General features: G+C 38.0%; 3 protein-coding genes across 3 annotated transcripts; 2 read left to right on the plus strand and 1 right to left on the minus strand.

Annotated features, from left to right (window-relative positions):
- Window positions 1–1,727: 1,727 nt before the first annotated feature.
- On the minus strand, window positions 1,728–9,630 carry e2f4 (E2F transcription factor 4). Its single transcript, XM_079859911.1, has 10 exons — window positions 9,158–9,630; window positions 7,960–8,069; window positions 6,917–7,078; window positions 6,188–6,231; window positions 5,996–6,060; window positions 5,467–5,767; window positions 4,724–4,873; window positions 3,714–3,758; window positions 3,528–3,572; window positions 1,728–3,232 (listed from the first exon to the last, which is right to left on the minus strand). The coding sequence occupies exons 1-10, from the start codon at window positions 9,311–9,313 to the stop codon at window positions 3,117–3,119; spliced, it is 1,194 nt and encodes a 397-aa protein (XP_079716037.1). The 5' UTR covers window positions 9,314–9,630; the 3' UTR covers window positions 1,728–3,116.
- A 1,055-nt stretch (window positions 9,631–10,685) lies between these two features.
- LOC307151765 (cytochrome P450 2F2-like) lies at window positions 10,686–13,981 on the plus strand. Its single transcript, XM_079859913.1, has 9 exons — window positions 10,686–11,269; window positions 11,434–11,596; window positions 11,782–11,934; window positions 12,025–12,185; window positions 12,421–12,594; window positions 12,803–12,941; window positions 13,019–13,206; window positions 13,277–13,418; window positions 13,505–13,981. The coding sequence occupies exons 1-9, from the start codon at window positions 11,108–11,110 to the stop codon at window positions 13,696–13,698; spliced, it is 1,476 nt and encodes a 491-aa protein (XP_079716039.1). The 5' UTR covers window positions 10,686–11,107; the 3' UTR covers window positions 13,699–13,981.
- A 395-nt stretch (window positions 13,982–14,376) lies between these two features.
- On the plus strand, window positions 14,377–18,309 carry LOC307151764 (cytochrome P450 2F2-like). Its single transcript, XM_079859912.1, has 9 exons — window positions 14,377–14,627; window positions 14,703–14,865; window positions 15,600–15,752; window positions 15,883–16,043; window positions 16,422–16,595; window positions 16,765–16,906; window positions 17,237–17,424; window positions 17,497–17,638; window positions 17,723–18,309. The coding sequence occupies exons 1-9, from the start codon at window positions 14,466–14,468 to the stop codon at window positions 17,914–17,916; spliced, it is 1,479 nt and encodes a 492-aa protein (XP_079716038.1). The 5' UTR covers window positions 14,377–14,465; the 3' UTR covers window positions 17,917–18,309.
- Window positions 18,310–18,966: the final 657 nt, after the last annotated feature.

Raw genomic sequence — 18,966 nt, forward strand, 5'->3', positions numbered from 1 at the left:
TCTTTAAGATGTGATTAGTAGTAATCAGTGTTGGGGAAAGTTACTTTTAAAAGTAATGCATTACAATATTGCGTTACTCCCCAAAAAAGTAACTAATTGCATTACTTAGTTACTTTTTATGAAAAGTAATGTGTTACATTACTTTTACGTTACTTTTTCTTCTCACCTGGGCTGGGCTTGCTTATTTGTTTTTTTAATAACAAAACCAACAAAAAAGTTATATTTTTGGCAAATGTTAAGGCCCTTTCACACCAAAAGTGAACTGAATAAGCCTCAGGCTGAAGAAAATGTATATTTGCGCTTGTACAGTAAAGGGTGCCGCTCGCGCTGCTGTTCTGGATTAAAGAACAATAATATACAGGAGAAGGAAGTTCAACACTCTTATTTCTAAATCTTAAGTAATTTTTGCTTATTAGTATGGTTGAATTAGATCATTGAAGGTCAGCAGCAAAGACATTAATAAAGTGAGATTAAATTCACAAAGTATATTTGTGTAATTTAATAGTTAATTATAAAAGTTGAGTAAAAAAAAAAGTTGAGATTGCATTTTACTGTTTTTATTTATTTTGAGCAGTGAGATGAGTAAGTTCACATTTACTCTAGAACTACAATAACCATCATGTTTACACAGCGCACACACCACCACCTCACTTTGTTTCTCTCAACATGGGGACAGGAGAGCTGTCAGTCAATAAATGTGAAAAAGTAACTAGCGTTACTTATTTGGAAAAGTAACTTAGATATTTTATTGCAAATTGAAAAAGTAATGCATTACTTTACTAGTTACTTGAAAAAGTAATCTGATTACGTAACTCAAGTTACTTGTAATGAGTTACCCCCAACACTGGTAGTAATTAATTACTTTTTTAGTGTAACTTACCCAACACTGTAACCAGAGGTGGACAAAGTTACACAACTTCCTTACATGAGTGAAAGTACAGACACTACTGGTCAAATATTACTCCGTTACAAGTAAAAGTTGTAAAGACCGATTTTTACTTTAGTTAAAGTACAGAAGTCCTCGTTTTTAAAGTAAAAAGTAAATGTCAATGCATTGTTTTATTGTTGCAGTACCTCATGCCTCTGAATCAATGCTTGCCTACCTACCCTCATATCAATATTAAATTTATGTCTAGAACACAGTTCTAGTAGTGGAATTGAATTTGAGATTGAATAAGTGCACTCAATAACGTCCGCAATGGTTTCGGACACCCAAATGGCTGTTTCCTGTGCCATAATTACACATTAATGTATGCCTTTTCTGTTCATTTTTCTGTATTTACATAGTATTGTGTGCAACAAAACACCTAAGGTTGGTACTTTTATCAAAGCAGATTGGAAATACCTTTGGATCAATCCTTGAGGGATTCAAGCATTCAAACTATGTAACCAACCCAATTTTTTAACCACTACATACAATAGGCCTATTCAAGTGAAACTTGAACAGAAATGCCTGGATCTGCAGGATATGACTCAAGCACCTAGAAGCAGTATGACAGACTCATAAGGAATTAAGTGAAGGAAAAAAGGAAAGCAAATACTCAAAAATCAGACAAATTAAAGAGCATCACAAATACAAAAAGGTCTTTTATTTCATGGGGATGACAATTCCAGTAAAGAACAAGGATTCCGGTATTTTGCAATGACACAGTGAGGATTTGAAAACTGCTCAAATTCCCTAGATATTGTAAAATTGAGTCGCCAAACCCATTCAATGCATAGGGCTGGAAGTTACCTGCGCGATAAACTGTTTTAAAGTGCAATGTGGAGATAGAGGAAACTTGCGCACTATTCATCTACTGAAAAACAGATCAGTTGGAAATCTATCGATACAAAAATAAATGGTAAATGCTTACTGTGTACAAGCATAAAAATATTATTTAGCAGGTAGGAACATTAAGAAAACAAGATTTTTTTGTTTGTTTGTGGGGCCAACCATTAGTACCAACACTGTGAGGAACCCACATGACATTCTGTTCGGACAGCGCTCATTTGCTGATACTCCATTTGTCATATTGTGAGTTTCTCTATACTTCCCCCATAAACCCACATCCTTCTTTAGACAGTTATTCTCATATACAGACATAATAAAGACATCACTTGCTTTCAAAAGTATCTATACACATATATAAACGGGTTAAGAACAAATGTACTGTATGGACTGAAAACACAGGAGGGACTTTTTTAAAATACAAAAATAGCAATAGGCATCTAATTTAACATTTGTACAGGGCTTTATGCGTGACCTGTTCACAGCAGTCATTTCATTAAACAAGGTTAAAATCACACGCCAACACTGTAGCTAGCCATATTGTGAGTCAGACACAAAGTATTAACAATACACACCTGAAATAGACAAAGCAGGAATGGTCATCCAACACTAAGTGTGTTCCTTCACTTTTTCTGAGGATCTACGCTATGATAAATATATTTTAGCTTTGTAGCACCAAACTGTAAAGATTTCACACAATATAGGCTTCCCCACTATGATGATCGCTGCCTCTTCAGTTAGTAGTGTAACTTAATAACTTCCACATTGTTTCTGAGAGCTGGTATTTGGTTGAAGCGCTTCAAACTTTATGCATTCTTCAAACGCAAAATTACGGAAGCAATACACTTTTTCATGAATAATCTGTATACTAGTTGCGTCCAGGTCAGTAAATGGCGCTGTGATAAAACGAGATGGAGAAAACGTGCCATTTTAGAACAGGAAGACCGTTTAAAAAGACACATCCAGCTGGTATTTTCATTGAACCATTAACCATTGCTGGTGAATTTAGTCTATTGTCTGATAAACACGTGTCTATACAAAAGTAGTATAAAAACAACAGCCTTATAAGGAGTTTGGGACTAACTGATTAACAAAAATGGTTTCCGTGGATGTCTGATATCTTCATCAGATCGGAGCAGTTGAATTAAGTTCATTTTCAGTCTGCCACTTTGGGGTTGGAGTAAATATACACATATAAAAAAAGCTTTATATACACACAGAATCAGCTTATCATACATATGGATCTGACACAGAGCCACGCTTTCTTTTTTCCTCCTTTGAAAAGGGTTCAAAAAAAGAAAGTTCTTTTAAGTACACTACTCTCGTTGTACGGTGTGTTTGGAGGTCAAAGGTTGGTAATGGGAACATCAAAAAGGTCACAAAGGCCCTCTGTCTCATCCAGGTTATAGATGTAGTCATGGTCACCGGGAGGAGGGGATAGACGGAGGAGCGGAGAGAAAACTATGAGAGAGAAAGACAGAAGAAGAGTGATGCTGTGGCCGTCTTTGTGTAAGCAGTGTCTAACTGTTGCTCATTTTATTTCTCATCACACTATTTGTCTATTTATGTTAGCAACTAAAACGGGATATCATTTCAGCTGATGGTCAAATTTAAATTAGTTTTATTGATTATATAAGCATGATATAATACATAGTTCATGTGACATTTGATTTGTTCTGTACACAAACATTCAAACTTCCATTTCGTGTTTAGTAATAGACTAGGTACAGGTGGGCTGACTCATGGTCGGCTTTACCTTCTGATGACATCAGCTCCTCAAGCAAATCTGTACTCATAATTTCTGTATGGAGGAAGAAGGAAACGTGTCAAATATGAAAAGGTTCTTCCTTGTGTTACTTGTTCAGTCAAGCACATTAGCAGTAGAATGTGATAAACGTCAACAATGATCAGCAAATCTCAAGCATGTTAAACAGGTCCTCACCTTTAGGGTCAAACATTTCTGAAAGTTCTTTGGGGAAGTCCAGTACTGAAGGAAAAAGAGAGAAAACAGTCACAATTGTTTAAAGAAGCCAATTTGATAGCAAATGAGCCAGATTCAAACTCATAAACTGCCAAATAATTTCAGATGAGAATTTTCTATTTTTTCTAATTTCGTCAGCTGTCTTAGTCCTGTGTCAAATGTACTTTTATTTTATCATATTTAGTCATCCTTGTCTTGTTTTTGTTTAGTCGACTAACCCCTGGTTTCACAGACAAGGCTTAAGCTAGTCACAGGCAAAAATGTATGTTTGAGCTGTTTTAACGAAAAGCAATATGTTAAAATATGTCAGCTCCATTGTTTTGTCTCAAGATGTTTTTTTTCTAAGGCACCTTTATAAAAGCTACTTAAATGCCCTAATTGAACTAACCCTAATCCTGGCTTTAAATCTAGTTTTAGTCAATAAAAACTCATGCTGCATAATGGTTAAATTGATCATCACAATTATTTAGCTCAAAATTATAAATCACAATGTTGGTTGCTATTTGAGAATTTTTTTTTTTTTTACATTTCATCAATTATAGGACTTACATAAGCACAAATCAAGAGAATATCAACTCATACATATGGTTTATTTTACCTCATTAACCCCTGGTTTCACAGACAGGGCTTAAGACTAGTCCTAGACTAAAATGTAAGTCTGAGCTGTTTCCACTGAAATAAACTTGCACTGACTGATCTTAAAAATATATCAGTGCCTTTTTAGTTTTAAGATGCACATCGGTAATGTTTTTTTCTAAGCATGTTTATAAAAATTACTTAAATGTCCTAATTGATCTATGGTCTAATCCTGGCTTAGTCTAAGCCCTGTCTGTGAAACCGGGCCCTAGTTTCCTAATTTATTATAGACTACTTATATAAATGAACACACACTCTACATTATGAAAACTGGTAAAACAAGAAACTTCTCAAATTGAAACGGTGATCGCATTTTCAAACGCATGGGCACTTACGATCGGAAGGGTCTGTTTTGATTGGTTCAAAAAGTGTTGATGAATCAGGAAGTGAAGAGCTGTCCAATGAAGCAGATGACTGCAGCTGCTGGGCGTCCGCTGAAGACGCCGGATTGGCTGTTGTATCAGAGGAGGTGGTGCTTGAAATGTCTACAACCCCATAGGGGAAAAAAGATATTATATTTAGTAATAGTACATAATACAAAAGCATGAAAAATGATGGTTTTTGCCACCATATCGGTATCGCCCGATAGATATTCATTTTTAATGTTATAGACATTATAGACGCAATAAGGCCGATAGATAACGTATCATTTCCTTCAGCTAAGACACTTCAGATGCACACTGTTCGCCATGATGGAATTGCTTAAAATATGACTGAAATCATTTTCTCTCATATAGGATGTGTTTGGTTAAGTTAATCAAAGCGTTAGTAAAGCGCTCCAGTTTACTGGTGATCATCTTTGCCTTCAGCGCATCTAGCTCAAACAGAATTGCACATTAATAACTATAATTGGGACTATCATATACATAACATTATTGTAATAAAACATTTGAATTCTATGGGGTTAGTTGCTGTGATTCAGCACACACACACATATATATATTTATGTATATACACACATACAAGCCTTCACTACCAATTAGTAAAAATGAAAATCATAGTACATTTTAATAAAGGGAAAAAAAGCGTTTTCAGACATTATTTCATTAATGACAAATTTTCATAAATTTCGTCCAACCTGTGGCTGCCCTCGCAGCAGAGACCGTGGTTGTGCTGGGAGGGACGGTGGTGGAGGAGGTGGTAGGACTCTGGCAGGTGGAGGCAGGCGATGGCGTACTGTTGGCTGCTGGTTTGGTGGGTGCGACAGCAGCAGAGGTAGCTGAAGCAGGGGTGGACAGGCTCTGAAGCATGTCGTCTGGCGGGGGCACGGGCAGCACCACAGGAGAAGAACTACAGGGATCCTTATTCACCAGGAGGACCTCGATGGGACCTGCAGAGCTCTTCAGGTGAATCTGGTACTTCTTTTGTCCATTGACATGCTACAAAAAAAGTGAGTGTATTTAGCTTCTGGATTGTGTAGGCGTTTCTCTTAAGAAGCATAAATTATATGAAAGAGTCATAACACTAATAAAACAGTGCTAAAAAGTATTATGGTACTACTATATGGATTTTTGGGTACCGTGGTGATGTGTGTGTATATATATAATTAACTAAATTAATTACTCAGATAACCAGTGGATTTTAATGGAAATACAAGCAGCACTTACAGATTCAGGCACAGGGACCTCTAACTGTGTTCCTGAGGGAGCTCTGATTGCTAGAAGAGTGTCACCTAGTGGCAGACAAACATATATAGAGTTAAACTGCAATAAGGAAACATAAATATGTAGCTTTATGACTAATATTTGTTGTTCCAGTGACACTGCTGCTTTGTTGGGTGTCTGATGGGAAAAACCAACCTTTGAAGCAATTGCAGAGGTCTTGATGCGTTACATATGCCAGAGTGAGTCAAGTTAAGGACAAACAGCAAACGTGCTGAATTCAGAACCACATCTTACACTTCTAAAATAGTAAGAGTAGTATACTAGTATGCGGTTCTCAGAAAATTGGAAACACTTTAGGAGTTTCAAAGTCATCATCTGATTGAATTTTACAGGATTTCTAGGAGACGTGTGTGTGTCGAGGTCCACCTGGAAACAAACCCGCCGTGAAGCCAAACTCCCTTGTGGAACAAAGCTGCCGTGTTTACAACTGTGATGCTGAGCGACTAAATATCAGAATAAATATCATATCAGAATAAATATCAGAATCAACTAAACACTGGATTTTCAAAAGTAAGTGAAGTTCGCGGCATATACTCTTTAAATTATGTCCCAAGAGTTTTACACGCCAGTCTGGTCTATTGTAGGGACATCGTCATTAAATTTTCACGTCTCTAAACATGACGCTGAACAAAACGAACCATGATTGGTTGCTTTACATGTCAGTTAGATGGCCTCTGGGCGGTCCTTCTCCAATGAAAGCTGCTATGGAGTCCAGACCTTCTGCAATCAGTCTGAAGGTCTGGCTACACAAGACTACGGTAAACACAACCTTTCAAATAAAAACTTCACTTTGAGGATCAATTTTAAGTATCATAAGAGCATGTAAAGCGAAAACAGTGAACAAAGGTGTATTTAGAAGGATATGGGCTATTTATTGAGTCGTCTGTCACATTCTTGATGCTCTGCTGAACCCAAACTCTCTGCTGGTCCAGTTCATGTTCCCTCCTGTCAAGATCCTCCAATTCCAACTTGAGATCTATCAGCTTGTCTGCAATTTCACGCGTGTTGCAACCTGGACCAACACCCCTTCAGATGAACAAAAATAGAAACAGACATTTAGATCAAGTGAATTAGTTGACACTTGAACAGACAACTCTCTAAACCATAAATAGCCACAGCCTACTCATTTAGTTGTCTCAGAAGAGCAATTAGCTGATTTTTTTATGTTTAGGTTGGATTATTTCTTAAAATAAACTTTTTATAATTTGCTCTTGCTATGCATTTTTTCAAATAATTATAATAACAACAATATATACTGTTCAAAATGTTGGGGTCTATAAGAATTATTTAATGTTTTTGGAAGAAGTCTCTTATGCTTAGCATGACTGCATTTTTTTATCAAAAATAAACTGCAATATTGTGAAATATTAAAATTCTAAATTACTTTTTCTATCTCATTCTTTGATCATAATTACTTCAGTCTTCAGTCACGTGATCCTTCAGAAATCATTCTAATATGTGTATTTGCTGCTTAAGAAACATTTGAAAACAGTTAGGCTGCTTAATATTTTTGTACTTTTAAAATACTTTAACAGAAAGTTGCAAAGAACTGGATTTATTTGAAATATAAATATTTTGTAACAATGTCTTAACTGTCACTTTTGACCATTTAATACATCATTGCTTAATAAAACTATGAATTTCTTTAATAAACTTATTTGAATTAAAAGCATTGGACTTCTTATCTTCTTATGTACTCTTGCTTAATAGCAAATATTTGCATAATTAACATTAAGATTACATCCTTCTAATTAGATTCACAAGGAAAAGATGCCTGACGTCCTTAGTGACCCACTAAAATATTTAATGTGTTGATGCAAAACACTAATAATGCACCGACAGAGACCATCAAAATAGGATGTCAACATAAAAAAAGACACCAGAAAGCATCCACAGAATTGCCTTACTTCCACTGGATGCTGTTTTTGGATTTCTTCTCAATGAGTCCAATGCCTTCCAAAACATTGGTGATGTCATAGATGCGCCTTTTCTGCCTTACAGCCAAAGTATCTGCAGCCTAAATCACATTCACAAAAGAAACCAAACCAGATTATTGATTCTTCTTATCACATGCAACTGGACTAACTACACAAAACACAAGTGTTTTGCACATTGCAAATGTTTTGCATACAAAGCCTTAAAAAGAGCAGTTCATTGAAAAATAAACTAATTTACTCACTTTTTATGACTTTATTTCTTCTGTGGGAAATGTATTAGGTAGAATGTGAGAGGCTGACAGCATCGGTCACCATTCACTTGCATTGAATCTTTATTCCATGCAATGAAAGTAAATGGTGACTGAGGCTGTCATACAGCCTAACACCTCCTTTTGTGTCCCCACTTAAAAAAGCAAGTCATATGGGTTTGGAACAAAATGAGGGTGAATAAATGACAGAACTTTCATTTTTCTTTGAACTGTCCCTTTAAGACGTATCGACTATCAAAAACAGCCCAGAAAAGTTAACAAGCAAGCAACTTGAAGCAATCAAGTTCCAGGAGGACCTGTTCATTTCTAAACGACTTCAATACTTTGAATACACAAAGATCATTAAAATGAACAAACTAAGTTAGTATTTTAATACGCGTAATATCGCGTTTAAACCCCAAAGGAAGCAAAGAAACGCATCGCCTGGTCGCACAGGCCTAAACTATCCCAAACTCCAGAGCACGTGCTTGTTTTGAAGGCTTTTGTTTGAGTTTTCAGTCCGGCTGGGATCAGCTTAACCGCAAGAACCCTCCGGGATACAACAACAAACACCACAGGAGCGGGTTTGCTTTGCAGACAAGTAGTGACAATGACATTACATTTGCAACCTGTTAGCTGGCTCGCTTAGTGAAGGAACTACTTTATTTAAGCCGAGCTGTCGGCTAGTTGAGAGAGGGGTTGTACATGCACGCGACCCCCTCCTCCCTTCCCAGAGAAACTTTTTAATCAACTTTTCTGTTCTGTTATACGACCTGGAGTGCATCTGTTTGCATGCAAACAATAAAAACGACGCGTTTTCAGCAGGCGCTGTGCGTCTCGCGCATCGCGCGTGCGATAACGATACTGAAAACATATAGCTGATGACGGTGATAGTGATGATGAGCTCGTCTCGTGCTTACAGCTTTCAAATCCAGCACTCCGTCCTTCGCTTCCTGCAGCAGAGTCACAAATTTAGTCGTGAGCAGCCCGAGACTTTTCTCGTGGCGACTGGGGGTCTGCGGCTGCAGCGAATCTCCCATCGCTCCCAGTTCGTTTCTTCCGGTCTCTAAATCCATCAAGTTGCTTTTAAAGTATTAATAAATCCCCACAGTTCTGCTTGCGGTCGGTTTATGTTGGTATAGTGAACGCTTTCTGTTGTTATATCGCTGACAGCACCGCTTCTGCCGCCCAAACGCTCGCTTCCCGTCACCGGCCGGTGATTCCTATAGCATGGACGGGGAAGTTCACCTCGAAATGAGAGAGTTAAGCCCCCGTTCAGGGTCCGGTCCGATTCAGGACACAGGTTACCCGAACCCAGATGGCCTAACAAGAACAGGCGCTCTCACAAGCACCAGAGCTGAGCTGCTTGAATGACTGAAGCCGTTGATGGCGCGGTGCATCATGGGATGACCTGCTAAAAATGGGAAGGCTCTATGGAACGGCCTGTAGGGGGCGATAAGACGGGCGCATTGATCTGAAGCGGCCATGTGGGGGCCACAGATACCGGTTTTTCTGTGCTGAACTGAAAAATGCAAGTTTTTATGTGATTGAATAACCATTGAATGTATTATCAGATAGATAGATAGATAGATAGATAGATAGATAGATAGATAGATAGATAGATAGATAGATAGATAGATAGATAGATAGATTGTACCCAGCGTTACTCGTCATAATTGCATTTTTACTAGTAAGAATTCGATTAGAGAGCTCTACAATTCAATTCTTACAAGTAACAATTCCAATTAGAGAGCTCTCTTATTAAATTCTTACTAGTAAGAATGCAATTACAGCTCTCTAATTGAATTTTTACTAGTAAAAAAACGAATTAAAGATATGTATAATTGCAGAGCTCTGCAATTGCATTCTTACTAGTAACAAATGAATTAGAGAGCTCTCCAATTGGAATTGTTACTAGTAATAATTGGATTAGAGAGCTCTATTTAAATTGTTACTAGTAAGAATTGAATTAAAGAGCTCTGCAATTGCATTCTTACTAGTAACAATTCAATTGTAGAGCTTCGTAATTAGAAATGAATGGAAGTCAATGGAGTCATATGACTAGTAAAAATTCATTTGTAGAGCTCTCTAATTGGAATTGTTACTAGTAAGAACTGAATTAGAGAGCTCTCTAATTGTAATTACTACTAGTAAGAATTGAATTATAGAGCTCTCTAATTGAATTCTTACTAGTAAAAATGCAATTACGACGAGTAACACTAGGTAAAATTTAAGCTAAAACGGCTTGCCATAAACACACGCAGAACATTTCTGGCACTATGTGTTATTTGCCACTTTTTTGCGTTATTCAGCCTGAGGGTGGCGCTCTAATGTTGATTGACAGACTTTACACACGACACATAGAATTCCATCTTAGAATTGGAGTATTGCCGTAATGTGGCTATTTATTGCCTCCGAATGTTGTTCTAAAATATTACAAGTTGTGGAGGGATTCCAGTGAGGAAAAGAAAGTAATGTCTAGGCTATTCTCAGAACAAATATAAAACAAACACAACAGAGCTAGGCTACTCTATATAAGGGCCATTCACATGAGCACGTTTAAACTAAGGATTTATACTTTCATTAACTCTGGTGCTCTTCGGTCATAGATAGATAGATAGATAGATAGATAGATAGATAGATAGACATTTCAGTTTTATGACTGGAACATAAACTATTTTACTGTTACATTGTACGGGAAAATAATCAAGCTCTGTCTTGGATTGGTTATTATTGGTATATTAAGTTTTAGCCTTCAGTCAACATGCTCCATGGGAATGTTCAGTATTTGAAGTGGGAGGGCTCGGTGCGTTATTATCTGTGAGTTTAAATGTGAAACGTGAGCAGTTCACAGCTGGACATCAGTCAGCATGCTGGGCTTTCTGATACTGGTGTGGATATGCATCTTCATCCTTTTCCTCTTCATCCAGATCCCGAGACCAAAGAACTTTCCTCCAGGACCTCGTCCTCTGCCATTATTTGGGAATTTGCTAGAGCTAAACATCAATAATCCTTTGAAGGATTTCGATAGGGTACAGTATTACATAATTTGAACACTTCCTTACTCCTTAGTTTTAAATATAAATAAATACTTTAAGAATAAACATACAGCTTTCAAGAGTTATCTGTTTAAACATCTGGTAATGTATTGCATAATGAGCAGCCCTGTGTGATGTCTTAACGCTAAACCTTTTAGCTGGCAGATCGCTATGGAAAAGTTTACAGTCTGTACCTTGGATCAAAACCTTGGATAGTTCTTAACGGTTTCGAGGTTTTGAAGGAAGCTCTTGTTACGAAGGCTGTGGACTTTGCAGGACGCCCTCAGGACCTCTTGGTCAACCGTGTTACAAAGGGAAGCGGTAAATCTACTTCCAAATCAACCTTCACTCTTATACCTCTGTACAGACTATGGTTAATCAATATGTTTTTGAGGTTGTTCACTCAATCTCCTCTTTATACAGAGTCCACAGAGCAATTTTCAGCCTTATCTGAGATTACACTTATACCATTGAGGCCCGTAAATAACTGTTACATGTTATCGCAGGTGTAATTTTGTCTGACTATGGCCCCAGTTGGAAAGAACACAGACGCTTTGCTTTGATGACCCTGAGAAACTTTGGCCTGGGGAAGCAGTCCATGGAGGAGAGAATTCTGGGAGAGGTTTCACATGTTACTGCTAAATTGGAAGAAAGAGTTGGTAATAATGTACTCATTCATCTTATTTTCGGTATCTCAAAACAAACTCACACAAGAGCTTGACTTGACATTCAGATCAATGTACTTGCAGGAAACTCCTTTGACCCTCAGACTATGTTCCACAATGCTGCATCAAATATCATTTGCATTGTTCTGTTTGGATCCCGTTATGATTATGACGACGAATTCCTCAAGCTTTTCATTCACGTCTATACAGAGAATGCAAAGATTGCCAATGGACCATGGGCCATGGTGAGGCATTTTATCACTTCATCTTTTAAGTGTTTATATTCACAGGCACAGCTAATAAAATACACATACAGAGATGCCCAAAAGTCTGAAACCACATTTCATTTTATTGTTATTATATATTTTTTATTGTTTAAATAAGAGTTTCAGGATTATCTAAGAAATTTAAATATATATATTTTTTTTCTGTAGTTGTCCTTTGGAATTTTTATGATGAATTTTCTCTATTTTATTGCAGATATACGATACATTTCCTATGGTGAGATTTCTGCCTCTACCCTTCAAGAAGGCCTTCGCAAATGCCAGCAAGGCCAGAGAATTGTCTGCACAACTGGTCAATGAACACAAAAAGACAAGAGTCCCGGGAGAGCCAAGAGACTTCATCGACTGCTATCTGGATGAGCTTGATAAGGTGCTTGCACATCTGTAATGGTATTTTTTAGGAATGCGTAATATATCGGTACCATATTGGTTATCGCCAATATTAGAGATGTTTTACATTTATTAGTATTGATTGATATTGGATATTTAATTGTATGTCATTTTATTTACCCTATTTTACCTGAATGAGAAAGTTGTTTGTATTAATCTCTAATCAGTGGTTATTTTAATTTCACCAGAGAGGAAACGATGGTTCCTCGTTTAGTGAAGCTCAACTTATCCTGTACATTCTGGATTTGCACTTTGCAGGGACTGATACCACGTCAAACACGCTTCTCACTGGATTTCTCTACCTCATGACCCACCCAGAGGTTCAAGGTTTGTGTTTTGGTTAATTCATGCATTTTAATTCATTCGATCGTTGCTTTAGCTTAAAAAAGCTTTTATTTCACCAGAAAAATGTCAGCAAGAGATTGATGATGTTCTGGGGGGTAAAGATCACGCATCGTATGAAGACAGACATGATATGCCGTACACACAGGCTGTGATTCATGAAGTTCAGCGCGTCGCTAACACTGTACCGCTAAGTGTGTTTCACTGCACCACCAAAGACACTGAGCTGATGGGCTACAACATCCCGAAGGTGAGGAAACCATATATAAAGAGAGTTTTAACCCTTTAAAATCATAACTTTGTTTCCTTTTCTTCTCTAGGGAACTTTTGTTATTCCTAACCTCACTTCTGTACTAAAAGAAGAAGGCCAGTGGAAGTTTCCTCATGAATTCAACCCAGCCAACTTCCTGAACGAGCAGGGCCAGTTTGAGAAGCCTGAGGCCTTTATGCCTTTTTCTGCAGGTAAAGAATTTAGAATCGGATACAGGTATAGTTTGAGTTGTTTGAGTGCATTTTGTAAATCGTATACGCACATATATGGTGTACAGGTCCCCGTGTGTGTCTCGGTGAGGGTCTTGCACGTATGGAGCTCTTCCTGGTCATGGTCACTCTGTTGCGCCGTTTCCAGTTTGTGTGGCCCAATGATGCCGGGGAACCAGATTACACCCCAGTGTACGGGGTCACCCTCACCCCCAAACCCTACAGAATGCACATCAAGTGCAGACAGACAGTCAAATTATAATTTCTTCTGTTGCAAAAGATGATTTGATGTTATTATTTTAATAACAGTATGTATTATGACTGGTCATATACTGTATATTATAAAAAAAAGGTCATAAAAAGAATCGCAATGCATCAAGACAGTCCTTAAATAAAAAGCTTTTACAAAATAGTTGGCTCTTGTCTGAATGTATGCCAGAGTGGTTTTATTTTGTTCACTTAATCATTTGTAGTCTTCAGTGTCACGTGATTCTTCAGAAATCATTCAGATATGATCATTTGTTCTCAATAAACATTTAATGTTGAAAACAAGTTTGCGGCATCATATTTTTGTGGACACTGCGATGCATTTGTTCAGGATTCTTTGATGAACATGAAGTTCAAAAGAACAGCATTTATTTGAAATAGAAATCTTTTGTATCCCCGGTTTCACAGACGCCTAGGCTTTAAGCTAGTCCCAGACTAAAATGCATGTTTGATCTCTTTTAACTGAAAGCAACTTGCACTGACATACCTTAAAATATGTCAGTGCCATTGTTTTGTCTCAATATGCACAAATCCCTGTGAAGGGATTTGTATTTAATTACAGAGTTCAAACCAGTTGAATTCAGGTTAATATAGAAATGCAGAAATTTGAGCAGTGCTTGTTTGTCTGGGTTCATTTTATCTTTCTGGAACACTGCCAATATCTGTTCAGATAGGAGATGTACCAAGATATTGAGTGGTTTGAGTTCACAAGCTTGTTTTGCTTGAGTGAAACAGAGACACAACAGCTGGACATCAGTCAGCATGCTGGGCTCTTTGATTCTCCTGTGGATATGTATCTTCTTCATCTTCCTCCTAGTCCGGATCCAAAGGCCGAAGAATTTTCCTCCAGGACCTAGTCCTTTGCCAGTATTTGGGAATCTGCTTCATGTGAACATGGCCAATCCTTTGAAGGATTTTGAAAGAGTATGGCTTTATTTTATGTCATCTTAAGTTTAAACATTTCTTTTTTATCTTGTTTGTAAAAAAACTTTTTTTTAGTTTGCAGAACGATATGGGAATATTTTCAGTCTGTATACTGGATCAAAACCAGCAGTTTTTCTGAATAGTTTTGAGGTTATCAAGGAAGCTCTGGTGACAAAGGCTCAAGACTTCTCAGGACGGCCTCAAGACTTCATGATCAGTCATATCTCGGAGAATAAAGGTAACTCCTACTACAAGCTGTATCAGCTAAGTAAATAACAGTCTAGCGAGTGTGAAATTTCTGTTGTACAACAGTTCAGTAAAGAGTGACTTACATATTAGTCAGCCACCCACAACATGACTCTTTTGCTCCGCCAGCGAAAATAGTTCCAACCGTACTGCATCAATTATGTCGTTCCTGAATGTTGAACGAATTAGCCGCGTGCATGACCCATGACAGAAACTTGTCGCCACCTACTGGCGTAAAGCCGAAAGTATACACTTTCCGCCTTCCGCTAGTATCACTCCGCGGCGCGCAAGCATGCACGAGTGATTTGAGCAGTTGGTCCACAAGGTAATACACACGCACGCACGCGCACAACGCAACACAACAGGACTAGGTCAAAAGTACAGTTTATATCAGGAACACAATCCCCCGGTTTCACAGACAAGTTTCAGGACTAGACCCAGACTAAAATGCATGTTTGAACTGTTTTAACTGAAAGCAAATTCCACTATCTTAAAATATGTCAGTGCCATTGTTTGTCTCAAGATGCACACCAGTAATTTTTCTAAGGCATGTTTATAAAAGCTACTTAAATATTCGAATTGAAAACTAAGGCATAATCCTGGCTTAATCTAAGCCCTGTCTGGGAAACCAGGTCTACATGTTATAATATGAGATAAATAAAAACTGTTGGAATATGTTTAGTGCTAGAAACCCTACAACTTTTAACTAACATAATTTTACTAAAGGTGTTATATTGGCTAACTATGGCCCCCTTTGGAAGGATCATCGACGCTTTGCTTTGATGACCATGAAGAACTTTGGCCTGGGGAAGCAGTCCATGGAGGAGAGAATTCTGGGAGAGATTTCACACATTGTTGCTTACTTAGACAAAAATGCTGGTATTTATATATATGTTTTTTTATAAAAGTTTAGATTGACAAGATGGAGACAATGTGATTTACTTATTTCTTTTATACATCAGCTGACAAGGAAAATGTCAATCTTTTTAATTGATTTACATTTGTACAGGAGGAACTGTGAATCCTCAAAATATGTTCCACAAATTTGCATCAAATATTATCGGCTTGGTTCTGTCCGGAGCCCGTTTTGATTACAACAATGAATTCCTTCAGTGCTTCGTTCAGCTCTTTACAGAGATTTCAAAGATCCTCAATGGACCATGGAACATGGTAAGATTTTAGATCAAAACACCCATTAAATTGCTTGACAATTACAGTTTTCTCTAGCCAGTGATTAAACTACGATGTTACATGCTATTGCTAATCAGAGGAAGTTGGTACAGTTGGCTAACAGGGGGAGGGACATTCTCATTCTGATTAGACAAAAATCTGTGTAGTGCAGGATGAGTCATGAATGTATAATTAGTCTTTTTCTGTCTGATAAGCCTGTATAACTGCTAAATATGTATTTTTGTCAACATTTAGAGTTATGTTTTTTTAGAATAAATAATATTTATAATATTTTCATTTCACTAAATGTGACTGACATTCAAATTTGGGCTTGCATTTTAGAGTAATTGTATAAGATTGTATGTCCTTTCCTAACAGATATATGACACACTTCCTTTATTGAGAATCTTGCCCCTGCCTTTTAAAAAAGCCTTTGATAATGTGAAGAAGATAAAAGATATAAATATAAGTCTGATTGCTGAACACAAGAGCACAAGAGTTCCAGGAGAGCCGAGAGATTTCATTGACTGCTATCTGGATGAGATTGATAAGGTGAGAGTTCCTTCTGACATACATAAGGGTCCAAACTTCTAAGACCAAATTGAAAACCAGAGGTTCAGAATCTAATCTAATTTAAATCTGGAAATACTGTCACCATGTTATTCTTGAACAAATGCACCATAGTTTGAGACTCAAATGAATGATATCTTACATTCCCCAGAGAAAAAATGATGATGGTTCCACCTTTTCTGAGAACCAGCTCATCATGAACATTTTGGATTTGCACTTTGCAGGGACTGATACCACTTCCAACACCCTCCTAACTGCTTTCCTGTACCTCATGACCCACCCAGAGGTTCAAGGTCTGTGTTTAAAAAAGCACACATTGATTTTTGCTTAATTTAAAGCAGGTTTTGGTTAAACCAGAGACAGTAGAGCAGTCTCTACAGCTGCCATAATGTTGTTTAATATGACAGCTGTAGGAATGGGGAAAATTCTAGCAACGCTAGAACAGGCATTACAGTTTTTAAGTCTGAATTGAACTAAAAAAGCTAAATATATGATGTTTTGAATTCAATTGCTAATTTGACATTTTTTTAACCGGATATTGTCAACTCAGGTGTATGTTAACATATTAGCTAACTCCTTTTAGAGAACTTAAACAGAAAAACATGGCCTTGTTTTCTCACCAGCAAAATGTCAGCAAGAGATTGATGATGTTCTGGGGGGTAAAGATCACGCATCGTATGAAGACAGACATGATATGCCGTACACACAGGCTGTGATTCATGAAGTTCAGCGCGTCGCTAACACTGTACCGCTAAGTGTGTTTCACTGCACCACCAAAGACACTGAGCTGATGGGCTACAACATCCCGAAGGTGAGGAAACTTGCCTAGAAACCAGAGTTTTTCCTATTTCAAATCAAATTTAAACTGTTTCTCCTTGGTCAGGGAACTTTAATCATTCCCAACCTCACTTCTGTACTAAAAGAAGAAGGCCAGTGGAAGTTTCCTCATGAATTCAACCCAGCCAACTTCCTGAACGAGCAGGGCCAGTTTGAGAAGCCTGAGGCCTTTATACCCTTCTCTACAGGTAACCATTCAGAAATGTTTAACATTTTTTGTGTTTAATCTTTTCCAGACTTGTTCTGTGATCATCATCGTATGTGTTTTACAGGTCCCCGTGTGTGTCTCGGTGAGGGTCTTGCACGTATGGAGCTCTTCCTGGTCATGGTCACTCTGTTGCGCCGTTTCCAGTTTGTGTGGCCCGATGATGCCGGGGAGCCAGATTACACCCCAGTGTACGGGATCACCATGATGCCCAAACCCTACAGAATGCACATCAAGTGCAGAGAGACAGTCCAACAATAAATCATAATGCCAAATATTTTTTTCCCCCTGCATATGATATAATTTGATAAACAGATTATCTTTGAACATCTAATATTAATTATAGCATTATCTACAAAAACGTTGTGATAAATTTGTGATTCCGGTTCATATACACTACCCATAATCCCAAAGTGGAATTGAAACTTTTTTGGAAACTCAAAAAGCTCAACAGTTTATACCCCTTTCCATAAATCACTTCAAATGATGTTATCAAGTCAGTCTAAGCGAATGTTGCAATAATTGACATTATATGTATATTATATATGCCACAATAAATGTTTATTCAAGTTATATGTGGCCTTTGTGTCTGTTTTTGAGACATTCCTAGAAAATATCCCTGTTGTGTGAAATAAACTATTTGCATACATCTTCCCTTTACACTGCTTTCATTTTGAAATATAGGTTTATATCTCAATAGCTAAATTCTGAAATAATGCAAGGGAAAAACACCCATCCAGCCATCCACTCAGCCATTCATCCTATCCACCCACCCACCCATTCATCCATCCATCCATCCACTCAGCCATCTATCCACCCACTCAGCCAACCATCCACCCATCCATCCACTCAGCCATCCATCCTATCCACCCACCCACCCACCCATCCATCCATCCATCCACCCATCCACTCAGCCATCCATCCACCCACTCAGCCAACCATCCACCCATCCATCCATCCACTCATCCACCCACCTATCCACCAACCCACCCATCCATCCATCCACCCACTCAACCATCCATCCACCGATCCATCCATCCACTCAGCCATCCATCCTATCCACCCACCCACCCATTCATTCATCCATCCACTCAGCCATCCATCCATCGATCCATCCATCCATCTATCCATCCACCCAGTCAGCCATCCATCCACCCATCCCTCCATCCATCCACCAACCCACCCATCCATCCATCGTTTTCCCTAACCACTTATCCTCTGTCCAGCATGGATACACACAATAAACTACCAGTCAAGAGTCATCAAAACTATGTATACAGTGCTTGTGAAATCCTAATTGGATACTATGGC

The sequence above is a fragment of the Squalius cephalus genome, assembly GCF_949319135.1.
Source record: "Squalius cephalus genome assembly, chromosome: 23".
NCBI lineage: Eukaryota > Metazoa > Chordata > Actinopteri > Cypriniformes > Leuciscidae > Squalius > Squalius cephalus.